This window comes from Ilyonectria robusta, assembly GCF_021365365.1.
Source record: "Ilyonectria robusta strain PMI_751 chromosome Unknown BGZ61scaffold_1, whole genome shotgun sequence".
Classification (NCBI taxonomy): domain Eukaryota; kingdom Fungi; phylum Ascomycota; class Sordariomycetes; order Hypocreales; family Nectriaceae; genus Ilyonectria; species Ilyonectria robusta.
In genome coordinates, this window is record NW_025764435.1 from 552196 (window position 1) to 570399 (window position 18204).

Here is an 18204-nt window from a genome sequence, read left to right on the forward strand (position 1 = left end):
TAGAGTGGGTTGAGAGAGGTTCAGCGTCGGTGTATCACGAGGGGAGGGGCGAGGCGATCAACGAACGGACAGGACGCAGGAGCCAACGACGTCTGGGCGCGGCGGGGGCTTGTTTCTCGCGTATCTCGTGTGGTGGACTAATAACTCCAGGGCCATGTGCGTTATAGGCAGTCAAGGGAAAGGGGGGGGGGGGAGGCCGCAGCTCGAGGTTGAGTGGATTTGGGGTGGAGGCGAAGGCGACGAGATGGGATCGCGATGCATGGCAGTGGCGTGGGAATCCATGGCGAGCGCGGGGGGGAGACGCATGGCGGAGCGTGGCTGATGACCAGTAACCAGGCGCATTCTCGCTGTCGTCTGGGATGTCTAGGCGGTCCGGGTGGACTGGTGTGGGTGCGTCTCTCTCGCATTCATATCTGGCACTTGAGATTTGAGATTCCGGGAGACAAAATGTGCGCGCGGGAAGCTGTGCGTGTGCGGGGACGGGGGCGGACGGGTGGTGGTTGTGATGTGTGTGTGTGGTCTGGGGTTGGGGCGATCGCTCCCGCACCTCCCCCATTCCCCTCCCCTCCCCTCCATGTTCCCTATTGCAACGGGCTGATCTGTCCGTTTCTTCGGTGCTGTTGGTGTGAGAGCGCACGCGAAGCAGGCCGGCGGCAGGGACCTGGGTCCGACGGGCGCAAGGCTATCAGCGAGGATCGTCGCCAGAGTCGTGCGCCTGCGATTACATGCTGGGGTGTTCTTTGACTTCGTACCACCTGCTGCTTGCTTCCTGGTGCTTGCTTCCTGGTGCTTGCTCCCTGCTGCATGCGCCTGCGGTGAGGTGCACGACACGACTCCTCCATGTGTCATTGCCCACAGGCTTCCCTCCTACCTCCTCCCTCCCCGGCCCTATCTCTGGAGATTCTGGAGATGGCTCCCAATCGCAGATTGGGATGGGCCAGCCCGCCTAGGATTTCCCACCGGCCCAGCCCAGGTAGCCCTAGACGATGCGCCGCGTTTAGTCGCATTGCTAGCCTAGTGTCGGGCTTGTCAGCTAGTCGCATCGCATCGTGGGCGATGGCATCCACTGTACGGATATCCAACGTCTGTCTGCTTGGACGGAGCACACTGGCGTCGTGGTTTCTTAACGAGGAATTCGCCGAGAACCAGGGAAGCGCCGTCCACTTTTGCTCGCTTGCTACCGGCAAAGCATGGCCTAGCACATGGCCCAGCAGGACAGGGGGGATGGAGCCATGGAGCCAGGCATTATCTACGTGGTAAAATGGCCCTCAGCCCAACTAGCCAAAGCCCTACCTGCTGCTAGGTGTCTCCGGCATTGACGCCAGCGGAAGCACCGCCGTTAGTAGACTGATCCGGTCCAAACCACAGAGTCCAATAACAACGTCAGCCCATCCATCCTATGCTGGTGTCAGAGATGGGACTCATGATTATCGCGCGTTGGAACCCTGGAGCCGCTGATGTCGTTCATCTCTTGTGCCGAATTTTCTTCATTGCGGAGAACGGCTGTGTTCCGACGTGTAAGACAAGCAAAGACAAGCACGCCATTGAGAGACAGAGATAAGGATATAGTGGCAAGGGGGATCGGCTGAGGTGCCCGCTGCAGGCAGTCTGGATCGCCGGCGGCTGAGGTGAAACTGGGGAGGCATGCAATGTGCAAGACAACCGACCAAGCAGAGACAAGACAGGACCAAACGACACAGCCAACCGTCCTCTTTCGTCGCTCCCCTCCCCCCCGGGCTCACCGTTGAGGGAAGTTCGGATGATTACGATGCCCTTGCACCTCGGGGTGCGGATTATGACAAACAACTCATCTGTCAAGCCCAAAGCCCTGACCGAGTAAGAAGCGCCACAAGCATCATAAAGTCATCTGTCCGGTAAAGTGACAGTCATCGCACAAGTCGGGTATGCGGGGAGGGCGCATGTGCAGACGCAGCGTCGCACAGAACCAGCAAAGCAACAAGCGCAGGGGGTGGTGCACAAGAGACCCGGGGGTGGTTTCTCCCTCGTAGATTTCCAGCATGGGCGGGATTGTACATGACAATCTCTCCGTGACTCTCTTTTCCTAAGCGGGTGGTTGACACTTGCATGTCACTCACTCACTCTATTCCCACGCTACGCTATACAAAGTGCAGTCCAGTTAAATGCGACTGCATGTGGTTAGCATCACGACGCACAAGGACGCAAGGGATGACGGAAAAGCACGGCGGCAGGCAGACAGGATCCCTCGTCAAAGGAACACAGCACGGTGCAACAACCAGACCCGACATCGTGGATAGGATTCGACATGGAATGGTGTCCCAGATACGAGCCACCACCAACAAAGGGAGCCGGGGAGGGCAAAAGCAAGGAAGGGGCTTGACTCTCCGGTCCGAAACTTTTCGAAGTCGAAATGAGGTGAGACTTTTCTAGCCCCGAACAGTCTTGCAGATGGATCACGGATGTGCGTCGCGCATGGCATTGGCATCCATATGCCCGACTCGTCTTGGGGCGGCCATGGCAACTTACACGGACGACCTACAATAGGAAGCGAGACAGAGACATGGCTTGGGTAGCGAGGCTAGCCACAAGTGTCCCAGCCGCGGGCAAAAGCAGAAACAGGCGCTTCTGACGCACATGGACAAGTTGGCATCGATACCTTGTCGTCGCAGATGCTGATTTGCTGCGCGGCCTGGAGGCTGACATTGATGACACGGGATCCATGCTCGTCGTGCTCATCGTCCCCCCCCCGGCGCTGATGCGAGCAAGATGCTCTCGCCGGCCGGACCAACGAAACCAACCAACCAGGGCAAACACCGGACGAGGGCAATCAGCCTGCTTTGTCCTTTATTCCCCGGCGCACGGTGTTTTGGGTTGGATTGATGGCATGCTTGCGATGCCTGGTTGCTTACTTGACGGAACTGGTTGATTGATTACGCCGGTGTATGTGCAGGTCTGCGGCGCAAGAGATTTACTGGCAGCAGCACTCACTCGCTCACACCCGCAGACGGCCTGCATGGTAAGGCGTTGCAAAAGCCTACCGGCTTGGGGGCAGCAGATATACCCCCCCCCCTCCCCAAGGCCAAGCATTCGCCGTCCAGATTGAGCGCTGTGCCTTTGTTCGGAAACGACAGCGGGCAAAGCGAAGTTCCAAATGCTGCAGAATGCCTGCGCACGCAATCTGGACTGCTCTTTTTTCTTTTTTTAATCGGCGGGCTAACTGGCTGTCTGTATCCTAGACTGACTGCGTGCCGTGTGCTTTATCCGGTATCCGGGTATCTTTTTTCTGACTGTACTCCGTCGGTCCCGTATCGTCATGGTATCGGATCGTGTCTATCTCGTTCGGGTCGTCTCTCCCCAATGGCAGAGAAGGGTCGCGAGAGATAATGCTGCTGCTACTGCGTAGTAAGTCAACGCCGCCACCAAACTAGGGAACGGCGACTCCGCCTCGTTTTCGTGTCGGTCGTATCATGCTTCACCTCCTCCTCTTACCGTCTTCCCTCGTCACCTTTTTGTTGGACAATGGACACGGTCAACTCGTGATGCTCCCTCTGACCCTCAGCCTGTGACTCTTACTCTCTCCGGGGTGCTCAGCTCACGCCCCCTTCACACGCCCCCTTGTCGGTTCTTGTCAGGGATTGCCCCTGTTCGGGCCTGTCCCAACCCTGGTCCTGTCTTGCGTCTTTGGCCACCATCCCCACCCCAATCCTCATCCTCCCGGGCGCTCGCTCTCACAATCTCTCTCGCGCGCCGGGCCTGCGCTTCTTGCTACGACGTGCTACGACGTAGGCTTCCGCTGGGCGTGGTGGGCGTGGTGGGCTTGCTGGGCGTTGCCGGGGCTTGCGCCATCCTGGCCAACCATCCGTCGTCATCCGTCTCCCTCCATCCGCGCCGCCGCCATCAAAACGGTAAAAGCCCTCTAGGGCGCTGAGCATCTGGGTCTCTGGATATCTGAGTCCCCCTCAAACACCCTCTAACACGCCCCCCCCCTCTCCCCTCCATCGAGACATCTCCCCCTCCATCCCCTCCATCTCCATCCATCCACCCATCCAGCCATCCACCTTTCCAGCCCGTTCAACCCATTCCCATCGCATCCCATCCACCCCAATCCCAATCCCTCCATCCCAGCTCAAGCAGCCCAGCCCTCTTCGTCCCACTCTCATCCACTCCTCCACGCCTCCACGCCCTCCCTCCCTCCTCCATCCGTCGTCGCGGTGCCCTCAAACCCCAACCGCAGCCATCATCATCTCGTCCACTGCCACCGACCGCTGCCACTGCCGCTGGCGCACTAGACCCCGTTTTCCCCATCCACCCCATCCATCCATCCCATCTTCGACTATCCATTCCATCTTCACCATCATCATCAACATCACCACCACTCACACTCTCTCTTTCCCGGCGCGTCGCAAGCCTTCACAGGGTCGACAATCGCACGCGCGCAAACTTCTTGCTGGGCCTGCGCCTTTCGTCTCTCGGCCGGCAGCATCGGGGAGCTGCGCAACGGACCTTGGGCTCCATCTTTTGCGGGGACCCGCGCACGCGCTGCGCACAGCTTGCTCCATCTTCATCGTCATCATTACCATCGTCGAGTCGCAATCAATCTGTTGCGCCGAGCCGCGCCGCCGTCGCCCTCGTTTATCTGTGATTGCGCTGAGCTGCCCTTAAGCCTTGCGCTACAGCCCACAAAACGCTGCAATTGCATTGCCCAGGCGCAGGAGCTGGAACCGAAGTTCCTTGCACACACTCACACTCGCACTCGCACTCACACTCACACTCGGCTACGCTTCGAATCCGCGCCGCGCTCTACAGGCCGCAGCTCACCTCGGGAACGGGGCTGTTTTGTCATCGACCAGCTTTCTCCACATTCACGCGGCCCTCGGTCGCATTACACTCGCAGCTCGCAGCTCAGCACCTAGCACCTAGCACCTAGCACCCAGTTACCCAGCAGCTCGCGAACAAGGTCTAGTGGTGAACCCACTCACCCATTCTCACACCCGTCTCCGCCGCCTCCGCGCCGCCGACGCCTCCGCCCTCTCGCCTGGCCTTGTCCGCGTCCTTGTTTGACCTTGCTACCTTGTCTACCTACCTCATCTACCTTGCCTGCCTCCCTGCTGGGTCGGATCCCCCGTCAGAGTCCCTGTTTGGGTCCTGGTCCTGTCTCGTCTGTCTTGCCTAAAGGTACCAAGGTACTACTGACTGACTGGACTGACTGGTACTGACTGAACTGGTATTAACTGGCTGGTATTGACTGACTGGGGTGCATATTTTTTCTTTTCTTTTCTTTCTTTCTTCCTTTGCTTTTTCTCCGCCGCCATCAACAACGGCCACCAACCGCCACGGAACCCAGCGCACAGCCAGTCCGTTCTATTCTTCCCCACTATTAGCACCCAGCACTTGGTATTTGGCACTACCAACTGCGCGTGCGATTATCCCCGCTTAGCTCCAGCGCTGTTAGCCGCTACCGCGACTACTGCTCGTGCGCCAAGGGCCCCCCCGTACCGCCACTGCCCACTGCCCTGCTTGCTACCTACAGTATACTACTGCACCATTCCCTCCCACCCCATCGCAAACCCGTCCCATCCACCATCCATCATCATCCATCCATCCACCACCACCATCCACTACTACCACCACCACCTTCTCCGCCTTCCGCCAACCGCTTCACACCCGCTGTTTCCATCGTCCAACCCTCCATTTGCCTCGTGAGAACACGCGCTCCGAGACACTCATCGTCGCGACACCGCTTGTTTCGCCCTGCCCGCCTTTCAACTGCGCTCTGAGCAGTCGCCGCCGCCGTCGTCGCACAACGCGCTCCGCGCCCGCCGCATCCCACTCCATCACCAAGTAAAGGTAATGCATCCATTCAAACATCCCCCCCCAGTCCCCGATCCCGTTCCCGTCAACTTCCCCCCGTCTTCGCAGCCTTGCGTTGCCTTGCGTTCGTTCGTTGCCTCGCCTGTCCTTCGCTTGGTTACACATCTTGCACATCTTGCTGTTCGCCGCCGCTGCCGCCGTTTGCCTTCTCCGGATCTTCCTCTTCCTCTGGCCCCAACGCTACGCCCGGAACCTGGCCCTGAGCTCCGCCACTCTGCCTGAGTCTTGGCCTGGCCGGCCGAGTCTCATCCGCTTCTCCAGGCAGGTTTCCTCACTCAAGGCCGTCTTATAACCCGCTATTGCCATCCCGCACTCGACGCGCCCTCCCACCCCCGGCGGCCAACCACATGCGCGATTGACGTCGTTCTCCCGCTGCATCTCCTCCAACCTTCAGCCCAAACATCTCACGACACGTCGCCGTCACCATCCTCGTTGCTGCCGTCGCCGCCGCTGCTGTTGGCCTGGACGCTCTGCCATGTACTCCGCCCAGCAAAGCGGCGCTGATAGTGCGACGATCAATCCCGCCGCCCTCAACTCACCTGGTATGTTCTCGCCTCCCTGCTACTGCCTGCTGTTCGCGCCCACCCCTCCACCATCCTATACAACCCGTTCCCGTCGCTCGTATTGCCCGCCGCACCCCCGCGTTGCTGTCGCAAAACACCATCGAGGTCTCCTCATGTTTGCGCCGCACGCTACCCGCTTCTCCTCCTGATATCCACACTCTTTTGTGACTCTGCTCGCGCCCGCCTTTCGGTGTTACCTCTGCTGGTCGCCATTACCAGTTTCTTCATCATGCTGACTCGTTTTGTTCGACAGACCCCCCGCGCCGTGGCCTCAAGCGCAGCCGGACCCCGGATCTCTACGACTCGCCGCAACCTGGCGATGACGGTATGTCGGGTGGATCCTGTGTAGCCCGACGCTGCACGGCGCGTCGCGGTGCGCCGTCGCGAAGCGCCGTTTGCGCCGACCCGCGAAACTGGCTCCAGCTGCGATTCCGTGTGACATTTCTCATCGCGCTACTTTGCTGCCCACACACTGAATCGCATCGCAAGACTAATAACCGAGGGAAGTCGCTGACCATGCTTTGTGTTTTGTAGGTGATTCGAGACCCCTTCGAAAACGAGGAAGACCGATGAAGTCGCGAACTTCAGGGGGCATCTCCGATGCTCCCGGCCAGGCGCCCGCTGCGAACCTGCCCCAGACAATCCCCCCTCCCCAGACGCCTCAGTCCCAGAGCACCACGCTGCCCGCGCAGGCTGCCTACACGCCAACCCAGGCGCCACCGAAGACCACACCAACCAAGTCTACCCTGAAGGCTCTCCCGACCGTCCGAGACCATACGACCGATCAGCTCAATTCGACCGGCGATGAGTACCTCCCGCGTGAGATTGACGAGTTTGGTGAGAAGAAGGTTATGGCCAATGGCACCCTCCAGGGTGGTCGCGAATACAAATGCAGGACCTTCTTGGTTCCCAACCGAGGCGACAAGCTCTTCATGCTCGCCACCGAGTGCGCCAGAGTGCTAGGCTATCGAGACTCGTATCTGTTATTTAACAAGAACAGGTCCTTGTTCAAGATCATTGCCAGCCAGGCCGAGAAGGACGACCTTGTCCAGCAGGAGATCCTTCCGTTTTCTTACCGTTCCAGGCAAATCGCAATCGTTACCGCCCGGTCCATGTTCCGCCAGTTTGGAAGCCGAGTTATCGTCAACGGCCGCAGAGTCCGGGACGACTACTGGGAAACCAAGGCCCGAAAGCAAGGCTTCACCGAGGCTGATCTCGCCGGAGAGAAGCGACCCGGCGCCACCAAGGCCAGGGAAGCGGCCGAGGCGGCCCAGAACAGTGTCCTGATGGCTGGCCCACATCCAGAAATCGTCTACAGCAACAACCCTGGACCCTTCCCTGGCCCTCCGCAGCCGCACCTTGTTCAACCAGGTATGATCGGACCACCACCTGGAAGCACGACAAGAATGCCTGGATTGACTCTTGGATCAGACCTCAGTGACTCCCGGCCGCGTGACTACTCCGGAATCCTCAAGACAGGACCCCGCCAGGAGATTACCGGCCCTGCTTACCAAGACCAGACCCGGCCCTCACCTCTCGGCGAACTGAACGCCCAAGCCCACCACGCCGCCGAGTTCAACCGGACCGTCAACCAGCAGCGGGACATGCGCAACGACTACATTCAGGGAATCTGGCGACGACCCCACGAGCAACCCTCATCCAACTTGACCCAGCAGCCCGTAGCGTCGAACGATAGCGCCTCCGTCCCCGCGAGCCGACCGTCGCACTCCCCCCATACCACGGCGACCGGTATGTCCCAGTCAGGAATGGTATCCTCCCAGAGCCCCCAGATGATGATGACGACGGCGCCATATTCTCAGTCCATTAGCGCCCAAAGCAACCTGACGCAGGCACCCATGAGAGGTATGGCCCAGTCTCCGACACAGTCAAATACCAGACCAACACCATCCCTCCCAGGCTCGAGCAGCTCCATTTCTCAGGGCACGCCCAGCTACAACTACCAGTCCGGACAAAGCATGTGGCCCCAGACCCCTCAGACACCGCAGCAGCACAGCTACGGCAGCTACACCACCCAGGGTCAACAGGCTCACCCGTCGCAGTCGCCCGCTTCCCACCTGCGCCAGCCGAGCTCGGGTCAGATGCAGCCCAACATGCAGTTCCCTGGCATGGCTGGCATGCCGTACGGCACCGGTCAGAGCATGTACCCTACAGATCAAACACCTCGACAGTACATGCCCCAGAGCGCCCCTGGGGGCCCTGCGGTGACGCAGGCTTGGTCAGGCCAGCACTCGCCAGCACAGCAGTGGTGGACTCCTGGCCAGCAGCCACAATGAGAACGGAGTGCGCTGAATGACAATGACCGGATGACTTTCACTACGATTTGATATTCTGCCTTTTATTTTCTCCCGGGTATTCTACCTAATCATGCGTTTGCTTTTTTCCTATCTCATATATTATTCAACCGGGAGACTCTGATCCTCTCTTTGGTCCGAACTCCTTCAGTATTCCTGGATACCCAAGCATACGAATTGGTGGAGAGGCTATGTGCTTTGTGGACCATCAGTCCATTGAAACTGCGTGTAGCATTTGGCCTGGATGGGATAGAGGAGTCGGTGGTGGGAACACTGGTTTTCGTCGTCGGGTTCGGCTATGGTGGTTTTTTGGGGTCAGGCATGGCTCACAACGCACGTTTTTGTTTTTCACGTTCGCTTCTTCCGCTCTTGTTTGGAGGCATCTTCGGGTTTGGAAAGTTTGTTCCGACGCTTTTTGCGAGGATGCGGTTATATCGGCGGTTCGCTTGTGCGTTCCTGGCAGCCTTTTGCATAGGCAAGGCATCTTGTACCGGGCTTTTTTGATACCACGTCACCTCTTCGATTCGTTCTTCTCCTCGATTCTTCATTCTTGGTACCAGGACACAAGTGGTACGACTACGGAACGAACACCCTCAGCGACGCCTCGATCGAGTCTGGGTCTCGTTGATGAGGTGGTCTGAAACCTACGGCTGGGCAGGTTTCCGCAGGCTCTGCCATGGGGATGACCTTGCGGTGTGGTTGGGCTTGTGGCTTAGCCAACATTCCTGGGTCTTGGGCAAGTTTGAAGCATTCATTCACCAGCAGCGTTTTATCGCTACGGGGTGGTTTTCTTGTCTTGTTTAGCTTGATTGTTTGTCGTTATTGATATTGATTGGATTCTTGGCTCCCACTTGGGACTTTCATTGATGTGGCTCGTTTGCTGTGCGGATGGGACATGTGCTTCTTGATCCCCGGGGTTCATCTTGTCGCGAGAGTGGTTGGCATTGGGACGGGTGGGTTGGGTAAGGCAATAGGGAATCAATTATTTCATATCTCGAATGCGATACTTCATCTTTTGCAAGCCTCCATCTCTGGTGCCTGTGGTGGAACTGGTAACTGTACATCACTATTGAGACAGCAAGGCTGATGTGAGACGGACGGTACATGGCGCCCACGTTTCTATATGACTTGTGTCTGGATAAACTGTATGCTTGACAAGACCAAAAAAGTAAAAGCAAGTTCACTCGTTTCCATCTCGTCCATCCCTAGTCAAAAGACACGAGTTAACCTTGTTTCCCTACCATGCTCGTCCCACCAGACTCGTCTCATCTCAACGCCTCGTGCTGCGCCAGCACACAAGCCCTGCCGTGCAACCACCCCCGGAGATCGGCCTCCCGCCCCCCTCCCCACGGGTGAATCGGGCCCCCCCGGAGAGGGAGCGTCCCACGAGGACGACGCTGTGGCACAGGCTGCCGTGGTGGTCTGGGGAATCGACCATGGCAGGAGGGGGGAGGGGTGTTGCACGTGGCGCCGGGGAGTGTGTTTCGGGTTGAGGAGAGGGTGGGAAAATTCGGACTTCGGAGATCGGGAGTGTCGGTTTTTGACTTCTTTTCTCTTCTTTGTACGATGGAGCGCCTGGGAGGGGTTGGGCTGTGGGCTGCGGGCTGCTTGTCCTACGGTTGGGTGGCTTTCATGGGAGGTGGAAGGGATGGGATATTGAGCAGACGGTGAGGGCGGTTGTGTGAACAGGGTTGAATGTAGGCAGTTGTGCGGATGCCAAGTACGCAAAGTAATCCAGAGTAGAACTGGTGCCAACTCAGTCACTCTCGTCTCCATCAAGCGCCTCATCGGCGTCATCTCTGCCCTCCTTCTCCTCCAGCGCATCCTGCGTCTCATCACCACTAGCCTCACCCTCACCCTCGTCGTCATCCTCCTCCTCTTCCTCGTTATCCTCGTCATCATCCTCCGGCACGGGCTCCTCGTCCTCCGTCTCCGCATCGTCTTCGACCTCCGCGGCCGCCGAGGGGTCGACGCGGGCGCGCTTGGTGCGCGGGCCCGAGGCCTCCGAGGCCATGGTCGTGTCGGCGTCGACTTGCGACGTGTCGGCCATGGAGGTGTCCGGGTCGTCGGACTTCTTGGCGCGGACCTTTTGGCGGTACGAGGTGCGCTTCTCAGTCTGGATGGCGTTGAATTCTAGCGTAACCGGGTCAGCACAGGGTTACATCTGGATGCGAGGTTTTGCATTCTGCATTTGTCCCTGGAAAAGGAACCGTGAGGCATACTTGCGAACTCAGCCTCCAGGGGGGCACGTAGGAAGGAAAACTCGGTGTCCTCGAGGGCTTTGAAGACATCGGCGGGAGTTACCGTCTTCTTGCCTGCGTTGACGGTGTTCTCATTTGCGCTGCGGAACGGGTCAGATAGGTACAGGTGGAAGAGGGACATGCGTACTGTGAGGCCAGATAGCTGATAAAGACGGTAGCACTGTTGCTCATGGCCAGGATGGCATTGGCCTGGATCTGTGTGTTGGCCGGTAACACTCCCTTGGCCAGTCTTGTGATTATAGACTTGGGCAATGTGAGGTCCTATCGCTCAGCCGTCAGTAAATATTTCATCCCTTGTCATCTCACTCCGTCTCTCGTCGTCCCAGTCATCGACTCTTAGGGAAGGAATAGTGCTTACCTCAATTGCTATGGCGTCATTTCGTTCCTTTTCTTTTTCCTTCTCCCGTTCTTTTTCCTTCTCCTTCTCCTTGTCCTTGTCCTTCTTCTCAGCGCCTGGTGAGTCCTCAGCAGCCGCAACCACAGGCTCATCCGCAGCAGGAGCCGGGGTGGGCTCTTTGGGCGGCGTGGCCTCTACGGGGACTACACGGGCGGTTGAGACGTCGCTCTTGCGCGACGTGGACTTGCGTGGAGGCATGATTGGGGATGGTGGTGAGGGTTGTGATGAGTGACGGTGATGAGTAGTGTGGCTGAGGACGCGGTCCAGGGGGGTACGGAGGCGCTGCGAGGAAGCCGATGAGGGGATGCCGCAGGAGTCTCACGTGGCCGAGATAATGATAGAGGACGACAAAAGCGTAGAGAGGTGTAAGTTGCGAGCAGTGCGCGCAGAGGCGAGGCAGTGAGGCTCAGCTCCAAAGCGATGACCACTCGGTCAATCCGTCCTCAACGCGGCGTTGCACAAGTCTGTCCTGTCCAATCCCAGGGCGAGTTGGACCATGCCACGTCCGATCCCGTCCTTCTGAATCCTTCGAATCCGGTAATCCCCCGGGGGTCTGCGAGGTGTCTTGGACGGCGGCGGAGCGAGTTCAGCGGGCGAGTTGACGATGGTTCCCTTTTAGTGGACTTTGGCGACTGCAGACGGTGCGCGGGCGAGAGAAGCGCGCGTCTGTGGTCTGTGGGTGGGTGTGCGACGCGACGCCGCGCTGTGAGTGGACGGAAGGCGCGTTAAGTGGCGACCTTGATTCAACCTCACCCATCAGACGCTTGGGGATGAGTTGACGGTTTCTATTTTATTTTCTCGCCAGCAAATCGTGCAATGGCTTGCGTTTCTTGTGCTGGATCGGTATTGTTCGGCTATGGAACGCCTAATCAGTTCAAGCGGCGTTCTAGCCGAGGCTCGCGTCGATTTTGACACTCCCAGATCCATAGACAACCACATGATGCTCTCCTACGTCAACGTGGGAGTAAGCCACCGTCTCGGATAGAGAATAGGAGCCGGAACTCACTGTCACAAAACATCATTCGTATGCTGGTCATAACCATTTATTCAACAAGAGAGCATGCTGACGAAACACACAATGCCCATGCAGGCCTCGTCTCATATCCAATCCCGTAAGCCCCCCTTCATCTCATCCTCCTCAGTGAGCCAACTGCCGATCTCAACCACGATGCCACAGGCCTCCATCCCATTTCCCGGCTCATTAGTCGCGATATAGGTGCAACCCAATGCTAATGGATACGACGCTGATGACGTCTCATGCGGTAATCTCGGGATCACCATCCACATCCATGGCCATGGCCATAGCTTCAGCCTCGATCCATCCATGAAACAGCCACTATTACTACACCCGCGCCTTGACCTTCATAGGCATAATTTGGACACATTTCCTGTCAATGCCAATCTAATTCAGGGCACTGGCTTCGTCCGGGTGCTCCCGCGTGCTCGTGGTCTGGCCGTTTCAAGCCCACTCTCCATTCCCCACCCCCATCAAACATCAAACCACCTCCATCGAAACATGTTGTCGAGAGTCCTCCCACCATAGGTTCTAAGCTACCCACACCCCGCGCTGGCTGGCCTCATTGCATGCACATGTGCGGAGAATGGAATCGCATCTATTTTGCTTTTTTTTTTATCGTTCCATTGAATTGAGAGTGTTTTGGCGGGCAAGCTTACTCGCTGCCGGTGCCTATTCTGCCTGTTTGTGGACTATTCTATCTGTACAGGCTCTCTTCTAGACCCGATTGGTCTTTGCACAGATTTTATTCATGCTGACCCAATTTGTTGGTCTCTGTTATTCCCATACCGCTTGCTCTAAAACCATCATGACATATAGAAGAAGAAAAGAAAGAAAGTCTCGGGGTATATCCGTCGTAAAAAAATAATACAGAAAAAGTCAAAAAGCCACCTCATCCTGGCTGGGCGCCGCCCGTCCAATCATCATCCTTCGAAGCATCGAAGGGTTCATGGTAGCTGGCGTGGCCAACTCGATTCCCAACTTCCCTCTTCAAGAAGGATAAAAGCAAACTAGACGCCATCATCTTAGGAGAGGTCTTGTAGGGAGTGTGTGCATGTGTGCTTGTGCGTGTGCATGTTTGCGTGTGTGCATGCATCTTCATATTTCGATGCAACGTGGAGCAATGGCTCTTCCGGGAGTCGGCGACGGGAGATTTGGATCTCCTTCTCGGCATATTAAGTGCACGGAGTCTTGTCAACATCCCATCCAAAATCCCTGGTGGTTTTGAAACACGTCGTCGGAGATCACCTCGGCCCCGCATTTCTTGGGACGGAGGGATTGCGAGGATACGGGGGTTGAAACAAGCCATTGTCTTGTCAGACCCGTTGTCTCTTCACGTCAATCGACAATGCAAAATGTCGGTCTGTGAAATTGTAGGCATTCGCTATATCGCTTGCCTAGTTTCAGCCGATGGCACGGCCAATCTCTGACTGGCGGATCAACGGCCGGGGTGAGAGGCCACCGAGGTAAATATCGTCGTCAAAGGACAACCGTGGGGGAGTCGAAATAGAATGAACCCGCTTTTGCCTCCGCATGTCAAGGGACCGGTTAGCTCGGGGTAGGTAGTCACTGGACATCCGGGTCAAGGCGTGTTTGTCCGGGTGATGTCCATGCCAATGGTCGTGATGCCCTGCAACGCTCACGGTACTGCTTCGGCTGCCACGGGTGCGGCTCTGTCGTGAGGCAGTGGGCGGAAGCTTTGCCAGACGTGAAGGCTGACGCTTGAGGGTAGGGATGAAGGCATCGTCACCTTGCACAGTCTCGTCGGTGAGGCCGGGGCGCGAGTTTGGGGCACGGGCGAGGACTGGGGTTTGGGGAACGTCCATGCTGCGCTTGTGCTTAACGGTGTGAGCTGTCAGCTCCTCCGATGCTCGAGACTGGCCATTCTGGTATATGATGACACTGGGTGGCTTGCAGATGGAGATGGAGCTCTGCTGGCGCTGATGGTGCTGATAGTCCTCTTGTTGAGCCTCAGCCCGGAAAGCTGCTTGTTCGATGATGGGCGTCTTCTCATCAGCCTTGTCCGTCCTCCATGATTCAATCTCCTCATCATCAATGGGGGTGATGCCCCTCTTGAGGAAAAGGAAACGGCGCTGTCGGGACCTGCGGCAGAGGACAGTCGTAATGATGGCGATGAGGCCCACGGGGACCGCTGTCGCAAGAACGATGACGAGAATCTTGATTTGGGTGTCGTTCATGGTGTCTTTGCCATCGCGGGACCACGATCAAGTGCAATATGGTGGGTTCTCGAGGTTCGTTGAAAGAACTGGCGCTGCCGTCCAACAAAGTCGCAGACCAGAAGCGGGATGCTCGGCTTGCTCTGCAAGGTCACTAGGAGTCGTCGAGTCGAGATGATAACTAAGGTTGTTGGTCAGTTTGGGTCTTGATGTTAGAATGGAATATGAGTGGTTGTAGGAAATAGAGGAACGAGTTGTGAGTGAGGAATACATGGGGGCAGTTGGGTGTGCTGGTGGTTGGCATGGTCGTGTTAGTCGGGCAGTTACGCCCGGTCCATGCTGCCATGCTAAGGCAAGTAGCCATTGCTTCCTGCCATTGCTTCTTCTCATTATAGAAGATGGACCAGACGAAGCAATTATTCAACGACAAGCGACGGTTTGGATGCCGAATTTGTATAATTGACAAACAAGGAGCCCAATACGACCAGCAGCAAAGTCATCGACTCTGACAGTAACATGAAAGAAGAAGTGAAGCGATTATGCGATGAAGAGTTGGACATTGATAGGAAGAGGGGATACCAACATTCGAAGCCGGCGAGCAAATCACAATGTGAGGCCAGACCGGATCGGATCGGATCGATTTGACCTGACGACTGGACGACTGGACTTGGAGCACAGCTGGAGAGGTGAAGTTGTTCAAAGAGGAGTCCCTTCGGTCCGGCCGTCCTTCAAGGTCGGTATCGAAGGATGAAGGAAGGAGGATATCAACCAGGCACGGGACGCCCTGGGGATAGCAGAGCCGAACGGGACGGGAGCGGAAGAGGGACGGGGGAGCGTTGAAGCTATATAGGGACTGGGGGCAAGCGGCAGCTCTGGGCTGGACTGGGGGAGGAGGGACGGACAGGACATGGGGCGTGGAGGCAGGGGGCGTGGAAGGCACGCAGTAGCTGTGGCAGTAGCGTCATGGTGTGGGATGGACGAGGGTGTGGGAGTGTAGCAAAGCAGCGTCGCAGCAGAGCAGCGTGTGGGAGCGAGTGAGAGTGAGAGTGACAGGCCAGGAGGAGGAGGTGGAGCTGAAGGTGTGTGGGAGGAGAGTTGCGAGGGGGCGTGTGGTGGTGTGGAAGAAGCGTGGAAGTAGGTGGTTCTCCTCACCACCACCGCAGCGAGCCTTGCCTTGCAACTCGCACTTTACACCTTGCAACCCACGCGCAATCGTATACATGATACATGCTACATGATACTCGCCTAGGCTCTTGGACGTGCAGGTCTAGTGTGTATCTAAATCCGGGCTGTATGTATTGTTTCCAACCTGAGCAGCGCCTATTTCTCAAGAGTTGAGAAGCGAAAGCAATGGCCATGATTGAGACGCAAGGTACCATGGTCCAAATAAAATAAAAATTACCTACTAGAGGTAGGTACCTACTGCAACCAGCGAGTGACCTGCCCGGGAGTGCAGCGCAGTGCAGTGCACTACTGCCATGTACAGCGCACGACAGGCACACTGCACTGCAGCGTGCACTCGGGGTTCTGAAATAATCCCGCAGAACCAGCCTCAGTCCCATCTATTTCCGTCGGCCTCTGCATGCCCATTGGATGCAGGTGGGCTACGAAGAGCGACTGCGCGACCGCTCGCTCGACCGCCTGCATTTCTGGCCTGGGGCCCCGGCGGTGGTGGTGGTTGGGCCGCGAATGCCTCCAGTGGGAACATGGCAACATGGCAGTGGGAACAGTCGCTGCGGCTGGCGGGTTCTGACGGACCTCCAGGCTGGTTTAGGGCACCTCACATGGCCTTCTAGAGGGGGGGGGGGGAGGTCCCGCTGGTCCACTAACGGCATGGCGCCATGGCCAGCTTTCCAGCACCACAGGGAACGTGGCGCGCGCAGGGGGGGCAGCCGAGGGGACCAAGGTCCTCCACTGGCCGGGGGGGTCAGTTTGCCCGCCCCAGGGCACTTGGGGCTTGGGGCCAGGGGCCGAACCGCCTAGGGAGGCCCAGCGTGGCCCGCCCCTGGAGCTAGGACAGCCTAACGATCAGGGCTCCACCTCGCGGCCAAGACTCCAAGAGAAAGAAGGCTTTTGAGGCTTTGCGGCGTTGTAAGAGACGCGACCCAACCGACCCGGGCCGGGAGTCGTTGAATGGTCGACTGGCGTACAGCGCATCATCATCGATCCGCCGTGCGATGCTAGCAATACTACCTACGTGCCATGTCAGGATCTTGGCCTGGCCGGCCCTTAATATCACACCGCTGGGCATTGGTTGGTGGTTGCATCGGCCACGCATGGCATCGCCGTCGGTCTGTCAGATGGGCCGCATACGGCACGGCAGCCGGGAGTGAATCGTCCTCTGGTTGTTGGGTCCGGTACGTCCGGTACGCAGTCACATCAAATTTCAAGTTCCTGAGCCTGTTCCTGATCCAGCTCCTGTTCCTGTTCGTGGCCGCGGCCTGGGCCAGACCTGCTCTGAACCGTTTGTACCTTGCGTCTCATTCCAAAACAGTCGCCCAATGGCCCCCAATCCACCCGGCTCAAACAAACCAGGTGCCGAAGACATTCCCCGACTCCGCGAGATGCCCTCAACACAACCCCCAGCCTGGCATCAACGCCCATCACATCACCTCAGCCCTTGCCTTCGCCGCCCCGTCAGCCCCCTCGCATTTGCCTCTGCGTCAAAGAGCTGGAACTCCTCCAACGAGGAGCCAAGGTCTCAGACACGCATACATGCGTGTAGTCGGTGAGCAAGAGCAAGAGCATAGCGCAAGCCAGCTTGCCAGCCTACGCAGTCGAGCTTACGCAGGGCTTTAAGACAAGATAGACCACAGCAGCAACTGTAATAAAAAGAAAGTTGTCTGGAGGCAATAGACGAAAGAAGGCTTGGGTGCGGTTCATGTGGCCATCCGTGCGCCGCATCCAGACCGGCATCGCCAACTTGACATGTTGTCCCTGCCCAACATTTGGCGTCCGGGGTACGTTGACAGTTCGTGTTCTTGAACGAACGGAGCTGCAAGGGAGAGACTGAGAACCACACGCCAAGGAACTGGAATGCAGCGCGATGGAGCCGGGCAGAATCCCATCGTCGTCATTGCCCACCATTATCAAACCACCAGGGCATGTTGGACGGCATGCCCCTCCCCCGCTGCCTCATCTTGTCTCGTCTGGTCCCTCTTTCGCTTGTGGCCGCGGTCTAGATGGGCATGGTCCAGGGGAGAAACACGTTACCATTGCGACTATCGTCTTTTGCAAACCTCCACTGCAAACCTCCACTGCACGCCCCCCATGATGGAAGACGCGGAGAGTATTGGATGGGCCGAGGCACACGGCACCACTGACTGCCGTCCGTATCTCGCATCCCAAACTACAGGCTCCGTGACGGCCCGTCACGCAATCCCCACGAGCTCCCACCGTAATCGTCACACAAAACCCAGTAGAATCATTTCGTGGGCCCCGCGAGCGCACACGGCGGGATTCTCATACGGCAAAGTAGACGGTGGGCCAGGAATAATGGCCCCGCCAAGCATCGGCCGGTTTGCCCGTCACGGCCTTCTACGCCGGTTTCCAATTCACGCTGCCGAGCTGAAGCCCGACCGCTTCTTCGTGCGGGAGGCGGCAATGTCGGTAGATCAACGATTAGGTCC

At 57.7% G+C, this 18204-nt stretch overlaps 6 protein-coding genes across 6 annotated transcripts; 4 read left to right on the forward strand and 2 right to left on the reverse strand.

The window, feature by feature from the left end:
• Positions 1 to 3362: 3362 nt before the first annotated feature.
• On the forward strand, positions 3363 to 4621 carry BGZ61DRAFT_470351 (uncharacterized protein; the record flags this gene model as incomplete). The annotated part of the gene is made up of 3 exons (XM_046248069.1): positions 3363 to 3381; positions 3571 to 3884; positions 4046 to 4621. 3 exons carry the CDS (start codon positions 3363 to 3365, stop codon positions 4619 to 4621), a joined length of 909 nt encoding a protein of 302 aa, XP_046111630.1.
• Positions 4622 to 6325: 1704 nt separating this feature from the next.
• BGZ61DRAFT_488492 (chromatin remodelling complex Rsc7/Swp82 subunit-domain-containing protein) lies at positions 6326 to 8707 on the forward strand (the record flags this gene model as incomplete). The annotated part of the gene is made up of 3 exons (XM_046250116.1): positions 6326 to 6392; positions 6667 to 6738; positions 6948 to 8707. The coding sequence occupies 3 exons, from the start codon at positions 6326 to 6328 to the stop codon at positions 8705 to 8707; spliced, it is 1899 nt and encodes a 632-aa protein (XP_046111631.1).
• A 104-nt stretch (positions 8708 to 8811) lies between these two features.
• On the forward strand, positions 8812 to 9650 carry BGZ61DRAFT_4175 (uncharacterized protein). Its single transcript, XM_046243408.1, has one exon. The coding sequence runs from the start codon at positions 8917 to 8919 to the stop codon at positions 9364 to 9366; it is 450 nt and encodes a 149-aa protein (XP_046111632.1). The 5' UTR covers positions 8812 to 8916; the 3' UTR covers positions 9367 to 9650.
• An 831-nt stretch (positions 9651 to 10481) lies between these two features.
• BGZ61DRAFT_470353 (histone-fold-containing protein) lies at positions 10482 to 11581 on the reverse strand (the record flags this gene model as incomplete). Its single annotated transcript, XM_046248070.1, has 4 exons — positions 10482 to 10858; positions 10948 to 11066; positions 11114 to 11247; positions 11345 to 11581. 4 exons carry the CDS (start codon positions 11579 to 11581, stop codon positions 10482 to 10484), a joined length of 867 nt encoding a protein of 288 aa, XP_046111633.1.
• A 2220-nt stretch (positions 11582 to 13801) lies between these two features.
• On the reverse strand, positions 13802 to 14596 carry BGZ61DRAFT_338917 (uncharacterized protein; the record flags this gene model as incomplete). Its single annotated transcript, XM_046239174.1, has 1 exon — positions 13802 to 14596. The coding sequence occupies one exon, from the start codon at positions 14594 to 14596 to the stop codon at positions 13802 to 13804; it is 795 nt and encodes a 264-aa protein (XP_046111634.1).
• A 2063-nt stretch (positions 14597 to 16659) lies between these two features.
• On the forward strand, positions 16660 to 17581 carry BGZ61DRAFT_437145 (uncharacterized protein). Its single transcript, XM_046244075.1, has one exon. It carries the CDS (start codon positions 16778 to 16780, stop codon positions 17372 to 17374), a length of 597 nt encoding a protein of 198 aa, XP_046111635.1. The 5' UTR covers positions 16660 to 16777; the 3' UTR covers positions 17375 to 17581.
• The last annotated feature ends 623 nt before the right edge of the window (positions 17582 to 18204 follow it).

Coding starts and splice junctions, on each gene's coding strand:
- BGZ61DRAFT_4175 (XM_046243408.1), top strand. CDS start 8,917: ATGTGCTTTGTGGACCATCAGTCCATTGAAACTGCGTGTAGCATTTGG.
- BGZ61DRAFT_437145 (XM_046244075.1), top strand. CDS start 16,778: ATGTCAGGATCTTGGCCTGGCCGGCCCTTAATATCACACCGCTGGGCA.